The sequence below is a fragment of the Pipistrellus hanaki genome (assembly GCF_964339955.1).
Source record: "Pipistrellus hanaki genome assembly, chromosome: 19".
NCBI lineage: Eukaryota > Metazoa > Chordata > Mammalia > Chiroptera > Vespertilionidae > Pipistrellus > Pipistrellus hanaki.
The window spans coordinates 2665240-2680973 of NC_140521.1; the positions used below are offsets into that span (position 1 = coordinate 2665240).

General features: G+C 62.5%; 1 protein-coding gene across 6 annotated transcripts in view; it reads right to left on the minus strand.

The window, feature by feature from the left end:
* Positions 1–15734, minus strand: part of OSBP2 (oxysterol binding protein 2) — a 46475-nt gene that overhangs the window by 3338 nt on the left and 27403 nt on the right. For 5 of the 6 annotated variants that reach the window (XM_084867648.1, XM_084867649.1, XM_084867652.1 and 2 more), the window contains 5 exons: positions 8073–8329; positions 1817–2012; positions 1185–1302; positions 685–736; positions 372–518 (listed from right to left, as the gene is read on the minus strand). In XM_084867648.1, coding sequence (XP_084723774.1) covers positions 372–518; positions 685–736; positions 1185–1302; positions 1817–2012; positions 8073–8329 — 770 coding nt within the window. Of the gene's footprint in view, positions 1–371; positions 519–684; positions 737–1184; positions 1303–1816; positions 2013–5557; positions 5748–8072; positions 8330–15734 lie in introns of those variants that run through there. The other variant, XM_084867653.1, reaches the window with a different exon arrangement.

The following is a 15734-nucleotide window of genomic DNA, read 5'->3' on the forward strand; positions in this document are numbered from 1 at the left end:
CGCCGTGGTGCTGGGCTGTGACCTGGGTGGGCAGGGTCTTACTGACACTCAGAAGGGGGTGCTGGTGTTCCCCCCTTTGCAGATATGGACACGGAGGCTGGAGATGTGAAGGGACTTGTCTGGGGTGCCAGCCCGAGCCCTGAGCCTGCGGTGTGACCTCGCTGGAGGCAGGGCCAGGGACAGCTCCTGGCACAGGAGAGCTACCTCCACACTCACAGCCCAAGCCTGCCAGGCCCGCCGACAGGTCAGGACATCGTAAGGCCCATCAGGTGCAGCGACACCGGGGGCCCCGAGTCTGATCCCCGAGGCCCTCCCTCTGCTGCGGGATGGCGGCGATGACAGGACAGCGCTGCTCCCGGGTCTGCGCCTACCGGCATGGGGATCTTGGAGAGCTCGCGGCCGATGCAGTTCTTCATGATGCTCCAGAGGTTAAGGCTGTAGTTGGGCTTGTCGGGGATGCGGGCACGCCTCTTCACTTTGGGGGGGCCCGTGGGCATGAGTGAGGCACCATCCAGGACCTGCCGGAGAAGCAGAGTGCGCATCAGCGGCCAGAGCACAGGGCCCCCCGGGCCTCGCCCTCACCTCTGACCCGGGGAATCTGAGGACCAGCTGCTGGCGGGACCGGAGGCAGCAGGCCCCGGGGCCGCCCGCCCTCGGCCCCCCTCCCAGCCTCCCCTCACTCACATCGTCCGCCGGGGTCCAGTCCTCAGGGCCTGTGGTGCCGCACTCAGTTTTCCTGCAGGAAACACGATGGGAGGAGGTTACTGACAAATCCCGAGGCCTCCCGGGACTGGCCGCCACCTCTGCAGCCCCTCCAGGGAGATCTGAGGGGCAGTCCGCCAGGGCTTCCTTCCCATGGGGCGCCTCTCAGTTCAGGATGCTCAGGTGGGGGGGGGGGCGCGCGGGACCCCGGGCGGGATGTGGAGGGCTCCCGCTCTGAGGCTGAGGCAGCAGATGCTCAGCAAAGCCCTCCCGAGGCGCCTGGCCGGCCCAGGACCAGGCGAGGCCGGGGGGCGCCCTCCCCAGGCCGGAACTGGGTCCAGCCAGCGAGTGCCTGCCCTCTGTGCCCACTGAAAGCGAAGCCCTGATACCAACGGGGGCCTTTCTGATTGAAGGAGCACAGAACCAGTCTAAGCCGCAGTGCCATCCGGCAGCGGCCTGAAAGCAGCGGCCGGAGAGCCCACCTGTCCTCCTTGGCCTCGGAGATCACAGTGATGAAGGCGGCGGAGTCTTCCATGGCGTCAAAATACTCCGTGTCCTCATCTTCCTCGCTGTCCTCTCCCTTGGACGACAAGACGCTCCCTAGGGGCGCGGAGCTGCTGCGTCATTCGCAGCCTCACAGCTTCGCCTCCCCGCCCTGGTCTCACCCCCCCGAGGGGCACAGGGCCCGCAGGACACCGCACCCCAAGCTCTGATCCTGCCCCCCCTACCCCCCCCCCCGACCCCCAGCCCTCCCAACTTGGGCGCCTGGTCCCCATGAACCTGGCCGCGGCTGCCCTCCCTCCGCTCTCCGGAAAGCGCTTGCCCGTCACTGCTCCGGCTCAGAAGCCGCCTGCCTTCCAGAGCCCCCCGCCCCCTCCCATCCTTCCACATGCTGGTCAGCCCGGGCGGCCTAGCTGCCCTCTCTGCCCCTCCCGGGACTCCTGGCCTCAGGCGGCCGCCTGCAGCCCTGGCACCGAGGGGCCAGAGTGGTCACTGAACCCAGGACAGGGAGACCGCTGCCAGGTGATGGCCGCACGGACACGGCCGGGGAGAGGCCGGCCAGAGGCCCGGGCGAGCCCAGCGGGCACGGGGCTGGGGGGGGCCCGGCGCTCACCGTGGCTGAAGCTCCTGCTGGGGTCCGGGGCGCGGCCGGACAGGCTGTTGCGGAAGGCCCGCTCGAGGCTGTTGTGCTGCTTGGCCAGCTGCTCGATGGTCGTCTCCAGGCGGGCGCGCTGCTCCTGCTCATACTGCAGCGCCCGCTGCCATTTCCGGCTGTGTGCCTCCGCGAGGGCCAGGAAGTCCCTGCAGGCCTGAGGCGCAGCGTGTGAGCCGTCCCCGTCGCCCGCGGGCAGCGAGGACGGGCCCGTCTGCCCCTCGCACCTCTGCTGCCTCCTGGGCTGCCCCGGGGCCCTGCTGCGGTGGCGGCCCCTCCCGGCGGCGCCCCCTGAGAACGGTGTCCGCCAGACCCTGCGCTCCGGCTCCCGCAGCATCCTCGGGGGGCGGAGGGATCGTCCCAGGAACCAGAGGCTCAGTCCCAGCGGCTCCTCTGCAAGACCCCGGGGCCCCTTCAGGTCCAGGGCTCCCCGCCCTCCGAGAGGTCACCCCTAAGCCCCCATAACCCGCTTCTCCGGAGGCCGGGATTTACCCGGCAGGTGTCCGGGCACCGGCTGGGCGGAGGCCTCGGGGAAGGAAAGCAATCTCCTTACGCTGACCGGCTCTGGGCGCAGGAGAGCCTGCGGCCGGGCCGGGTCCTCACAGGTCGGGGGCTATTTTGAGTTTGCAAATAATGGGTCTAGAGGGCGCCCTGCTCCGGTGGAGGGCACTCCCAGACCCCTGCAATGTGGGCACCCTGGAGGGAGGCCTGGCTCCCTGCCCCCGGTTGAGCCACGCCTTTATCCCCTGGGTCCTGCAGCGGCCGCCCCCCTCGCCCCCAGTCCCCATCCCTTCCCCGCCATGCAGACCCAGTGACCCCACCCCAGCTAGAAGGACCTCCTGGCTGGGTCCGCACCGGCAGGTGGAAGAGGGTCGTGGGAGGCGGTTACAGGGACCCCCACCACATCCCACAGACAGTGCGCTGAGCTCGGAGCTCACACAGCGGGGTTGCGGAGAGGGTCACGAGCGATGATGTCAGGGAGTGACCCTGTTTAAGCACCAGGACTCAGCCCTGCCTGCCTCCAGCACCTGTCCCTGCTGCTGGGGACACTGCCTGCCGTGGTGACTGCCACCTCGCTGCCGCCGCAGGACAGGCTGGTGAGGAGCAGGGGGCAGGAGTGAGACGCCCAGGACAGCTGTGGTCTCGTTCGGGCTGGATACAGATTGGAACGCCACAGCGGCCTCCAGGGGGGCAGGGCTGGGCTGCCCCACAGTGTCTAAGGCTCACAGAGCCGGACCAGGGCCGTCACCGCTGCACTGGGGCGGTGGGGGGGGGGGGGGTACTGTTGAGCTGCTCCAGCCCCTGGGGCTGTGGAGAGCCCAGTGCACCTACCTGTGTCCGTCCCCAACGCCCAGGGCTTCCTCTCACACTGCCACCCTGCGCCCATCCTGGCCTCAGCACAGAGGCAGGCGCCGGCCTGGCCCTGCCCCGCCCGGGAATGCTGAGTTGGGCTGTGCACTGCTGTTTGCCCACTAAGCTGGATTAGGCTGGGGCCCGGCAGAGGGGCTGCTGGGGATCCAGGGAAGGCCTGGCTGGTCCAGGCTCTGAACCCACAGTCACATGTCCCCTGAGTCTCTGCCACAACTGTCAGAGGGCTCCTGCCTGGCCCTGCCCACACCACACTGCTTCTGAACCATGCATGGGGCAGGGAGTAGGCAGAATAAGGGGCCCAGCATCCGGGCCCCTCACAGGACTGTGACCTCGGCCTTGGAGTCCTCAGGGGACAGACAGCTGAAACCCAGGGCTCGACTCTATGACCGTCAGGGTGCTCGCCTTCTTCCCGCCCCTAAGGCTACAGAGAGGTCCCTGCGATAAGAGCTGTGGGCTCCTACCCCTGGGGTGGGCGGGAGTGAGAACCAAGAGCCCGGGTCAGAAAGGCGGGCCCCACACGGGCGGGCCCTGCTCAGCAGCACTGGGGCCGGGTCTCCCCAGAGCCTGGCCTGAGAGGGGAGGGGCTGAAGCTGCCACCGAGGAGACGGCCGGCCACGCTGGGTGAGCTGAGCCCAGGAGGGAGGAGGACAAGCTAATCGCTGTGTGTTCCTGATCCTGATGGTGACCACACCGCTCCCCAAATGTGGGCGGGCGAGCAGGGCCAGGGAGACCCAACGCTCCCGGAAGCAGGGTCAGCTCAGGCCCCCAAGGCCAAGAGGAGGCCCTGAAGCTGGGGTGCGAGTGCTGAACTGTGATGGGGTCCCTCTGGTCAGGACCAGCCAGGCCGCCGTCCTGTACATCCACCGCCCTCCTGGGCCCTCGAGGCCGAGAGCTCCCAGGGCGGGCTGGCCATCTGCCTGTGCCCACGCACGTGGCACTCAGCGCAGGTGCCCGGTGCTCGCAGGGGCCAGCCTGCCCTTCCCACCACCGAGGACTCAATCCTGGCACCAGCAGGCAACTTCCACTGGGATCCAAACTCTAAAATAGCCTTTCCCACATTCAAAGAGCTCACTCGCACACAGGATCCAGCACCATCTGGCCACCAGTTTGCCCACTGAGTTTAGACAGTTCTAGAATCTATTTTTACTCCTCTCCCTGGGACCCAGTGGGCAAGTTCTGCGGCAGCAGAGAGTGGTCAGCTGGGCAGGAACCTTCCCACGGGCCCCGGAAGGACGAGGTGGGGCCCTGGGGCTCTCGGGCTCTCTGCTCCGCTTGGCTGGGCGCAAGGGGCCCCACGTGGTCTCCAAACGGGAGAAGCCTCGGTGTATCTAGCAGCCAACAGCGCCTGCTGACCTGGGTCTGGATTCCTCGGATGCCCCGGGCCTGAGCCTTGGCTCTGAATTGCTGCCTCTGCACCTGCCCTCACCCGCCCCTCTCAGCCCGGTGTCCCACTCTGGCCTGTACCTCCCCCGCCCCCGGCCTCTGCCTCCCCCCTGCACTTGGCTCTGCGGCCCCCTCCCAGCCTGGCTGTGCTGGGAGCCACTCCGGCCCAGACTTTCCCGAGTCCCTGCTGTCAGGACCTGCACCCTGGCCCGGCCACCTAGCCCTGCTGCACACACCGGAGTGTGACCCTCCCGGGCCTTCCTCGGGGATGTGTGGGCGGCATCGGGCCCTTGGGGTGGGCCTGGTGGCCACCTCCCCGTTAGCCTGCACCGCTGCTGCTTTCTCCCCCACTGGGCACCTGGACGGTCCTTGGCCTCAGGCCTTCACTCACCAGCTGGCTGCACAAACCTGGGAAAGGCCGCCTGCATCCAGCCCAGCCTGTGGGGCCGACCAGCATGTGTGGGTCGGGTGGGGGTCAAGAGTAGGTCTCCCCCTCTTCCCAGCTGCCTAGACCCCCACCTGCAGGCCTTTCCAGCAGCAGCCGCAGCTTCTCCAGCCCTTTCCCCAGCCAAGCTGCCTCACCCTTAGGCACCTCCAGGTGGGCCCGTTACCTGCCTCTGCCTCTGCCTCACAATAGCCCGGCTTCCAGCTTTGCTAAAGGCAGAGCACCCTCAGGCCACATGCTCAGTCTCCTGACCGGGTTCCTGTTTCCCAGGCTTGCCTCCAAGTCACCCCAGCCTGCCTGGTTCAGGCTCTTCCTCCCCCCCTCCCTCTAGCCTCCCCCCCCCCCCCCAAGCTGCTTCATGACCTCTGGTTCCATCCCACCAGCCTGTTGTTCCCTCCTAAGGTCCTCTAACCTCCAGCACACCCCATTGTCTCCATGGTTACGGCCTGGCTGGACCACGGAGGGCCTCCCATGCCCGTGTCCACCAGCTGCCGCATGCTGACCTGAAGTCACGGGGTCATGTGGCTGGAGGGGCCGACTTCCAGCTCAGCTGTGGGGCCGGGGCGGGAGCAGTCTGCCTCGCTCAGCCCCACCTCCGGGGCCGGGGCCGGGGCCGGGGCCGGAGGAGCAACTGGGGGGATGAACCTGCAGCCAGCCCGGTGAGGGGCCCAGCACCGTGGGAGCCACCACCACCTCAGTGCCTTCCGGCTGAGAGGAGGAGGAGGAGGAGGGGTGGTGAGCGGCTTAAGGAGGTCCCAGGGCGCAGGCTGCAGGGAAGTGGAAGTGAAAGTCACAGAAGCAGCACTTCCCTGGCCGGGCTCAGCCCCGGCCTCAGAACCTGCCTCCACAAGCCCATGGCGGGGGCTGGGGGACAGTCACACCGCCCCAGGGCAGGCTGGCCCCAGAATGACCAGGCAGGGCCCACAGGCCAGAAAAGGGCAAGCCATGGGGAGCCCAGGCCACCCAGGACCTGTGTGCCAGGCCTGGTGACAGGTGACGGAGCCCCGGGCTTTGAGCACAGCCCCTGGGGATCACCCGGGGACCCAGGGCTGTGACCCTCGGGCAAAGTGAGTGCTCTGGGCCTCAGGGGGCACCTAAAGAGCACAAAGGATGGTGACTTCATGTGGCTGATGTGAAAAGCACAGTGACGGGAAGGAAGGTCCCCCACCGTCCCGGAGGCCTGTCCTCCAAGCCAGGGCACTGCTTCACCAGAGATGAAGTTACAGGGAAAAGAGGTAACACTTGAATTTACTTTTTTCACTTAAAAAAAAAAATACCCAAAGCACGTGATGGCAATGTATCCATTCCATCAATCTTCACCTAAACCACATGACTGGCCCAATGCTACCACATCAGCACGTCCCGGCTCCCAGGCTCCCGGTCCCCACACCCAGGCCAGCGGTGTGTGTGCATAGGTCACGGCGGTTCAGGCTCAGGCTCAGACCAGTCATTTCTGGTGCTGGGAGTGTCCTCCTAGAGACAGGCTGATGTGCAGTTACCCAAACAGTAATCCAGCCAGGGAGCCGCTGGGCTGCCTTTGATCAGACTGACAAAATCACCCGCAAGGGAATTTGCCAGACACTAAGCGGCTCATTCATTTGCTCCTGCGGCTTTCACAACCGCGCTCTCTGAGGCTCCCCCTGCTGGGCACGGTGCCAGGCACGGACGCTCCAGGCTGCAGGGGTCGGAGGGAGACTGCCCTGTCCTTGCAGGGAGGGCCTGCCAAGGTGCTTCAGTAAAAAGCCCATGGGACGGGGAGCACAGACAGGGTGATGGTCAGCAGTAGTGGGGGTGGGGGACATGTGTGTGTGTGTGTGTGTGTGTGTGTGTGTGTGTGGCCGCCTGCCCGGGCCCTCTGGAGGATGGGTGCCTGTGGGCTCTGGGTGGCGACAGTCTCTTTCCTACGTGCATGACCCAGCTCAGTGGGAGCGGACACCAGCACGGCCTCTCAGGCCAGCACCTCACTGTGCGTGCACCTTGATATCCAGGGAGCTGGATGGGGAGAGGCCCACACCAGCAGATGGCAGAGCCCAACCCCCTTACCCCTCCTCTGACTCCTGGTGCCGGAGCTGAAAGCGGGCGTCACCTCCACCCCCGGGGTCTATGTTCCTCCCGGACCGCTCATTCTGCACTCAGACGGCACGCTGCTTGGTGCCTGGCAAAGCTGCTAGCGCCGCCAGCTGAGAGGCTCATTATCTGGGGAAATCCAAAACTGCTTACTCAAGACAGTCAAGACAGAGTGGCCTCCGCCGGGGGCGGGGGGGGGGGGGGGGGGGAGGGAGGGCTCCTGGGTGGATGGGGAAACAGGAATGCACTGTTGAGTGATTAAATTTTAATCCGTGCGCAGGGAATGCGGGGCCTGGGCCCCCAGAGCTGGGCAGTGAGGATCCCGCGGGCTGAGAGCGTGGTCACAGGGAAACTGAGGTGCAGACTGACAGCAGGGCCGGCACAGGCAGCCCCAGGGCTGCGGCCCAACCACTCCCTGAGCACGTGGTGTCCTCACTGCTGAGCTCCAGGCCCCGGGGGCTGTTTCTGGGAAAGGGGTACCTCCTCAGCCCCAGGCCTGAGCAGGGTGGCGGGAGCAGGGTGCCACCCAGGGTGCCACGAGCCCCCCAGGCCCAGTCCACCTCAGCCTCACCGGGATCTTGGCCCGAGGTGGACTCCAGCCTCCATCTTCCCCACCTTGGGTCTCCTGGTGTCTGGCAGAGAGCCTGGTCCTGACTCCGCCCCTGCTCCGCCCCCCTTCCCCGGCTCCGCCCCCCACCCCCCCCACCCCCCGGCTCTGGAGGCTGGACCCCACCTGGGGCTCTCCTGGCACCAGGACTGCCCACTGCCTCTGGGCAGCCCGATGGCCTGCCTGGACCATGTTCCCTGGGCCTGGGCCACCCCCTCGGTGTAGCCTCTCCTTTCTGACTCCTCCCAGGTTTCCACCAGACAAAAGGAGGCCTCGCCCAGCGCCCTCTGGGGGGGCCCCCCCCCCCCCCCCGGCCAGGATGGGGGGGAGGGGGGGACACTCACGTTGATCATAGCATTGGTCGTGATGCGGAAGAGGGTGGCCCGCTCGTTGACGGCCTTCAGCTTCTCGCTGCTGTCGTAGGGGATCCGCAGGCCGTCCAGCTCGTTCAGGGAGCGCGTCAGCGCGGCGCCGTGCTTGGCCAGGAGGTCGTTGCAGGTGCTGAGGTCATCGAGCTTCAGGGAGAGGCTCTTGATGGTGCCCTGGAGCTCGCTCTTGTCCGCTGGGGAGGGAGTCTCGTCGTCGTCGTCCCCAGAGTCATCTGCAGAGAGACAGTTGCCATGGTGATCACCGATCCTGACAGCATGAGGGGCCTGCCCGGCTCGAGGGAGGAGTGCCCTAGATGGTGCCAGTCCCCCCCCCCCCGAGGGTGAGGTGTCCCCAGCCTTCCCGGGAGGGCACAGGCCCTCTTGGGTAGTGGGAAGGGATGTAAAGGGGGACCGAAGAGGTAACTGAGGCCCAAAGAAGTGAAGTCACGCCCCGGGCCACCAGCTAGTCGGCTGCCTCCAAAGCCGCTTCCTTCACACCAGGCTGCCAGGCCTCGCCCGCCAGGTGGATGCTCACCTCCCCACCGCCTCTCAGCTGCCCAGTGCCCTCAAGCACCCTTTCCTGGGAGTCTGGGGTGCCCTAGGTCCTGGCCCACTGCAGCCAAGTGGTCCCAGAGCTGTGGGGCCTCGGGGGGTCCCGTGGGAAGGTGGTCTGGGCCCTGCTGCTGCTTTAGTGCAGAGCACGGGGACAGCAGGAGGCTGCCCCGGGCTGTGGGGGCAGAGCCGGGGCTGCTCAGGGTCTGAAGTGCCTCGTTTCGGAAATCCTCAGCAAGAAACCTTTTTTAGACAAAGGAAATCTGAAACCCAAGATCCGACCATTTCTTTAAAAGGTGCCTGCTGTGAAAGAATAGACTTCTCCCCGCAGAGGGCAGGATGTGTGTGGGTGGCCACGGTTGAGTCACTGCCCTGAGCATGCCCCGAGCAGGTGGCAGTGCCGTCAGCCAGTGACGTGGGCCCAATAGAGCAGGGGTGGGGCCAGCATGCACTGCACACTTAGAAGGAGCAAACCCACACTGGCAAATGGATGGAACTCAGAGATGCAAGCAGAAGGACTTCGTGTGACCGCCCTCAAGCTGGAGGAGAGAGTGGACGGCACTGGATGAGCTGGGCTTTCGGAGGGGCAAACCTGCAGGTGCCCACATGGGCCAGGAACTAGCTCCTCAGCTTCCACTGCCCACTGTCCCCGCTGATGGGGACGCCCTGGGTGGCAGATTCAGTGCAAAGCAAGGAACAGGCTTGTACGTATGAAGCTGCTAAGGCCTGCTGTTCTCAAGCTTATGGCCTTGGGGATTTAGAGCTTTTATCACCCAAATAGACTCTCTGTTCCCACTTCCCACTGGGAATAAAATTCAGCGGCAGTGAACATCTGAGAGGAACCAAGAACTGCAACACGGCAGACGCCGAGCTATTGCCGGAGGTAAAGCCCTACAGAGATTTTGCAGCTCTGTTAACGCAGGAATAGCAGCAGCTGGAACCGGGGTGCAGACAGAGCCAATTCCAGGCACAAAGGGGCCCCTCCCCTCCAAGGCCAGGATTTAGCGCACTCAGCAGCTCTCAGGAGGGGCCCCCGGGCTGCCCGGGTGTGGAGGTGCCTGCCTTCCTTGGCTTTTGGCACAGAATTCCTTCCTCCCTCCTAAAAGCTAGCAGAGAAGTATCTCCCAATATCTCCCTCTGACTCTGACCTGCCTGCCTCCCTCTTACAAGGACCTTTGTGATTATGTGGGGCCCACCCGGATAATCTCCCCGTCTCAAGATCCTTAACTTCATCACACCTTCAAGGTCCCTTTGCCCCAAAACATAACACAGTCACAGGCCCCGTAACAGGACTTGGGCACCACTGGGGGGCGCTGGAAGGCATGTTAGGATCTAATCTGGTGGAAAATCAGATGGTGATAAATAATAAATTGTGAAAACCTGGCAGGCAGGTGGAAAACACAAGCCGGAATACCAGCATCATCTTGGTCTTCATGACCCTCTGTGGCCCACGGCCCCTCCTCTCTCCCTGTGACCAGCACAGGGGTGTGGAGGGCAGCGGGCACCCTGTGACCACATGGGATTCTCCCAGGAGAGGGGCGCAGGGGTTCATCCTCACGAGGGCAGCTGTCAACAGGACAAGGGGAGCCTCAGGGATGGGTACCTAGATGTAAAAACGGGGTCTGGCTTCCATTCCACCAGAGCTGCAGGGGCCAAAACCTCATCCCTCAAACGCGAACCTAGAGGGCATCCCCTGTGGCGGAACACGCACCAGGACCCCCGCTGGCTAGGAGGCCGGGGCACATTGTCAAACCGCCAGCCACATAGAGGGTGGAGAGGAAGCGCGTGAGCAATGCTGGGCTGTGAGGACACCCACGGGACCAGCGCCCCCTCCTGGACAGGAGGCTGACCCCGCAGCCACACCGCATCCTCAGGAAGACTGATGGCTCCGGGAGCAGGCCCACCTCCCGCCAGGCAAACAAAGCTTGGCGCAGAGACGGAGCCAAAAATAGAGGCGCATGCTCCAGTTATGGCACCTGCTGTGCCGCTGAAGATAACCTGCCGCCCCAGGACGACCCCAGCCTGCAGGACGCCCAGCTGACCTATAGCTCCCACCTTAATTGGGGTTTCCATGGGGTCTCCTGTAGTGAATAGGGGTGCCTTCTCTCCCTAAGGCCTCGGGGCTCACTCCCCGGTGCTGTCCGTGTTTAAGTCTTACCCCACGGTCCCAGGGAACATGTTGGGCAGGTGCAGGAGGGCCAGACCTCACGGCAGCTGAACTTAGGCTGGGATACTGCACCCTGCTCCCCTGCTGTGAACTGACTGGGCTGCGGGCACTCAGTGGGCACGGGAGGGGCGGGAGCTGGAGCACTAGCACCCTCCTCCCCTTCTTTCACCTGCTGACGTCCAGCCCCGGGCTCCCTCTCCCCAGTGCCCTGTGCTGCCTGCTGGGCAACCAAACTGTAAGAGAGAAACCCCTCTCCTTCTCCTTAGACAGTTTCCTTGTTTCTATGTTGAAGACCAGCCTCGGCCCATTGAACACCGTTCAGCTCGGTGTGTGGCTCTCATCTGTACCCATAAGCTTCCCCCGGTCTCCGAGACTCGGCTGCTGTAGCAGCTGCTCCACATCCCCCTGGGTTACGAGCGGTGGCCTCCCCGTCACACCGATGATGGGGCCGTGGCAGGAGGGCTTCGTGCTGCCTTGGCTGGCGCTCAGGGAGGCGCCACGCTCAGCCCACTCCCAGCACAGCTCCCCAGAAACCACGGGCCGCACCTCGCACTCCTCCGTGTCACCAGGCACCGCTGGGACCCGACCACTCGGCGGGCTGTGGGGCCCAGGAATCCCCAGCCAGCGAGAGGGTCTCTGATGCACAAGGAGCCCCCTGAGTGAGTGGTGTCTGCGCAGCACAAACACCTGTCTCCAGGCCACAGGAGGTCTGGGGACCCGGATCTGCCCCGACAGCGTCACCTGCTGAGAGGCCACTGGAAACTACTCGCTTACATTTTCCTGGCCTGAAGACAGCCGCTGCTTATCCTCGAAAATCATCTGATGCTGGTAATCACACCGAAGAACTTTCCACGTGCACTGCCTCTTGGCATCAATGGGAGTGACAGAGGCGGGGCCCCAGGTGGGGAGAGGGCTCCCACCAGCCGGGGGGAGCAAGGGCTGACCCCCCGCCCCGGCCAGGCATGCAGGAGGCGCTAACTAAAACCTGTAGAATGAGTGGGTGACACCGTTTTGTCACTGCGAGGCCGAGAGCAGGTGAGCAGTGAGGGGAGATCAGGCGCTTTAGGGTGAGGAGGTCAGTTCAGGGCTGTCCTTGGGCCGTCCCTGACTCGAGGAATCCAAAGGGACACGAGTCACAGCCCCAGCGCCCTGCGACCTGCCCCGCCTCCGCCAGACCTTGGCCACACAGTCCCTGCAGGAACCGCCCTCACCCTGACAACCCTCCGGCTGCTCTCCCGCCTCCTCCGTCTCAGAGAGGTGGGCCGGCCGGCAGAGCTCTGCGGGAAGGGCGAGGAGGAGCCCGGTCCGGCTGAGGCGGAACCTCACGCTCTGCTCCCTGGAAGCAGACAGGCAGACTCGGCTCAGAAACAAGGGGCCGAGTGAGAGACGCTCTCCCCTGTTCTGAGTCAAGCAGACCTGGAAGCCCACTTTGCTATCCATCAGCCCTGTGACCCAGCACAGTCACTAAGCCTTCAGTTTTCCATCTGCACAATGGGCTAACACATCTGCAAAGTGCTGATCACGGCGCCCAGCCCACACTGAGACCGTTATCCCTGGAATAGACAGGTCCCTGCTGACGGCTCCAGCCACTTCCAACACAGACTGACAGCCTCCCTTAGAACGCCTCCCTCTGGGTTTCCGCACGAGGGCCAGCGGACACAGCTGATGGGCCACGGGAGGGTAAACATAAATAATAACCAAACTTGTGGGGAAGATTCATGCTTTTTGGTTAGTCAAGTGCAAGTGAGAACACCAACAGGGCCCAGCTTTAGGCCGGGTCCGGGAACACTGAGGATGACGGGAGTCTCACGCAGGGGAGTGTCCACCCCCGGCCCCCAGAGCGTCATGGACCAGAGCATCGGGCCAGAGGGCAGTGGGTACCAGAGACAAGTCACAGCCTTGGGCTCGGTGATCACACTCGTGGGCATCTGTCCCAGAAACACACACCGCAGGGAAATTTTACATGCCAGCAATGCTCGGGCAGCAAGCAGTTTGGCTCTGACAATCTGCGAAGAACCAATATCCAACAGAAGGAAAAGGCATCCCACAGCTTGACACGGGCGAAGCCTGCGATCGTGAGGGATTGTGCCTAAAATGTCAAGTCGTGTGAAATGGCAATGACGTGTGTATCCCAACGATGTAAAAAGGATGCTCACATGAAGGAAAACTACTAAAAATGGAGACCTTAAAACAGTGACGTGAGGGGTAGTGGAGCTACGGAAACCCCAGGAACATCTGGAATTGTTGCCTTAACAGTAAATAACCCTTAAAACGATCACTGTCCCCGGGGCTGGCCAAGAACAGTGTATGTGGGTGTGGGTATGTGCTTATATGTATGCATGCAAGTCCTTCGGTTGATCTCTTAGCCACCCCCCAACACTCCCCAGCCTTCCCGCTGTAATTTCACAGTCTGTTCTCTGCTTCCCTGCCTCTGTATCTTTTTGTTCGTCAGGTTATAACGTTCTTTCTTATCCACAAATGAGTGAGGTCACATGGTATTATTCCAAATGGTTAATGATCTCACGGTCATGCCCCATACAAACGGCTCCGCTTCCGATGTAAACGTATCGTGGGCAGTGGGGCAGCCGGGACATCGCCTGCCCCCTAACCAGCTCCCACCTCCAGCCAGAAGGACGCTGGGCCTGCCAGGCCACGGAGGACTGCCCACGGGCACTGCCCAGGTGGAGTTGGGCTCCCCGAGATTGTGGCCTCATTCCCCCACCCGGCCTGAGCAGCTACTATTTCTGAGCTGAGCGCCAGGCGTCACTGTTCCACACACGTCAGAGGGAGCGGTACTTAAAAGGACACCTCTCTCTGGAGCCGGAAGCCCAGAGCTCCATCTATTCTGGCTGCTCATCTATTTGATTAGACGCTGTGCAGTCTGAGCGGACGGCACTTCACAGGAAGCCGGTGGCAGGGGAGGGACTCGTGTCCACAGAGGGCAGCGCTGCGGGCTGCACGGCCCTCCCGGACAAGGTCAGAGGAAGACGCACCCAGAGCAAGTCTGCCTGTCAGTCCACCCCGCTCCGCCCTGGCAGCGCCTTTCCTCAGACTCACGGGCTCCTGGGCACCGCAGGCCCGTGTACATCCTCCTCTCCCCATGGCAGGACCAGCACCTCCTGGGCTCTGCGTTTGGCCAGCCAGGGCTGAGCCCTTCATCTGCTCGCTGGTGTGGGTTCCTGTCACGTGGCTGTGGGTACGGTGTGGCCTGCACAGTTGCTGGGACAGTTCTTAGCACAGTGACCCTCCTTTCTATTACCGTCACGTGGTCCTATTTCTGCCTGTGTGACCAAGGTGCATGCCCTTCACCAGAATCGAACCTGGGACCCTTGAGTCTGCAGGCCAATGCTCTATCCACCGAGCCAAACCAGCCAGGGCTCCTGCCACCACTTTTAAGGTGCCAGTGCTTTGGTCACAACTGACCACGATGAGCACCCTTCCACAGCCAGGCAGAAAGCAGGTAGATACCAGGCCCCTTGTAGCAGCAAACCTAGAGAATGACAGCCAAGAAATCACCAGGCCACTGGAGAAAAGCAATTTAACACCTAACTGATAACACATCCTTTCCTCCCCTCCCCCCTCACTCCAACCTACACCCTCAGAATAAATCCACCTTCAACGAACAACAGGAATATCATTTAAACGTTGCATAAAGAACATAACTGCGTTAGAAATAACATTATATCCAAAATAAAAACTGGTAATTAAGACTAATCATACTTTGCAAGTTTCTTTAAAGAATTTTTTTAAAATTTATTTTAGAGCGGTGGGGGGAGAGAAAGAGACACGGAAATATGGGTTGTCTGCCTCCCACACACCCTACTAGGGATGGAGCCTGGTACCCAGGCACGTGCTCTGAGCTGAACCCAACTAGGACCTCTTGGCGCACCGAGAACACTCACCCAACTGAGCCAGACCGAGGATTCTCAAGACAGAGCCGCAGTACCAGCTTCCCGTGAGATACAATCCCAGAGCTTACAACTACAGATGCCCCAAGACTTCAGATGTGAGGAGGGTTTGTTTTTTCCCCCCAGAAGAATTTGGTTAATTCTCCTAAAATGGTTAAACTTGACTCCAGGGCTGAGGCTTGGCGTCTGCAGCTTCAAAGATACTCGCCCTGGGCCAGGGCCTCATGAAGCCACTCACATCGCCAGTCAGCAGGCAAAGTTAGTCACAGGCTTATTAAGATCACAGGGCGTTAATGTCTAAAAGGAACTGTTTCTAATAAGTTAGAGGTCAGTGAAAGTAACGGCCTCTGTGACTGTTAAGTCTACAAGGTCAAAGAATCCTAACTTTCCCCATATTTTTAAATCAATATAAACACTCATTTAAGGTAAACATAGCAGCTTTCACTCATGCAAAATCTCCAGTGATGAGGTTTCAAGCATCAGGAATTTCAAGCCAGAGCTTTGTAAATTTGCTTTAATCTTAAACGGCTAAGCGCCCACACCAAGTGCTGGCAAGGGGCTCTCAGCCAATGGTGCCCGCACCCCCTGCTGCTCAAACCAAACCCAGGCGGCGACTCCTGATCTGTCTGTCAGTCGCAGCTTGCTCAAAGGGCAAAGGGGAGGGGGTGGGCCATGGACGGACACCTCAGGCAGCCCCAGTGCGAAGAAGCCAGTGTGGGCAAAGCAGCAATTCCGCCCATGCTCCATCCAGAGCATACGGGCCCCACACACACTCGGGGAGGCGGGGAGGCGGGTGGATCAAACACGGACCGCGGCTTCCCCCTTCCTCTCTGAAAGCTCTGGGCTATCCTTCGGTTCTTTTTCACAGAGGTTAATCAGACCGACCGCCTCTAGCTGCAGCCCCTCTCCCAAACGCCGCCCTCGGAGAGCGAGTCCGGAGCGCACGCGGGCGGGTACCGGCAGGGGTTCCTCCAGGCTCCCCGCACCGGAGGGAGTGACATCAGAGGCTGG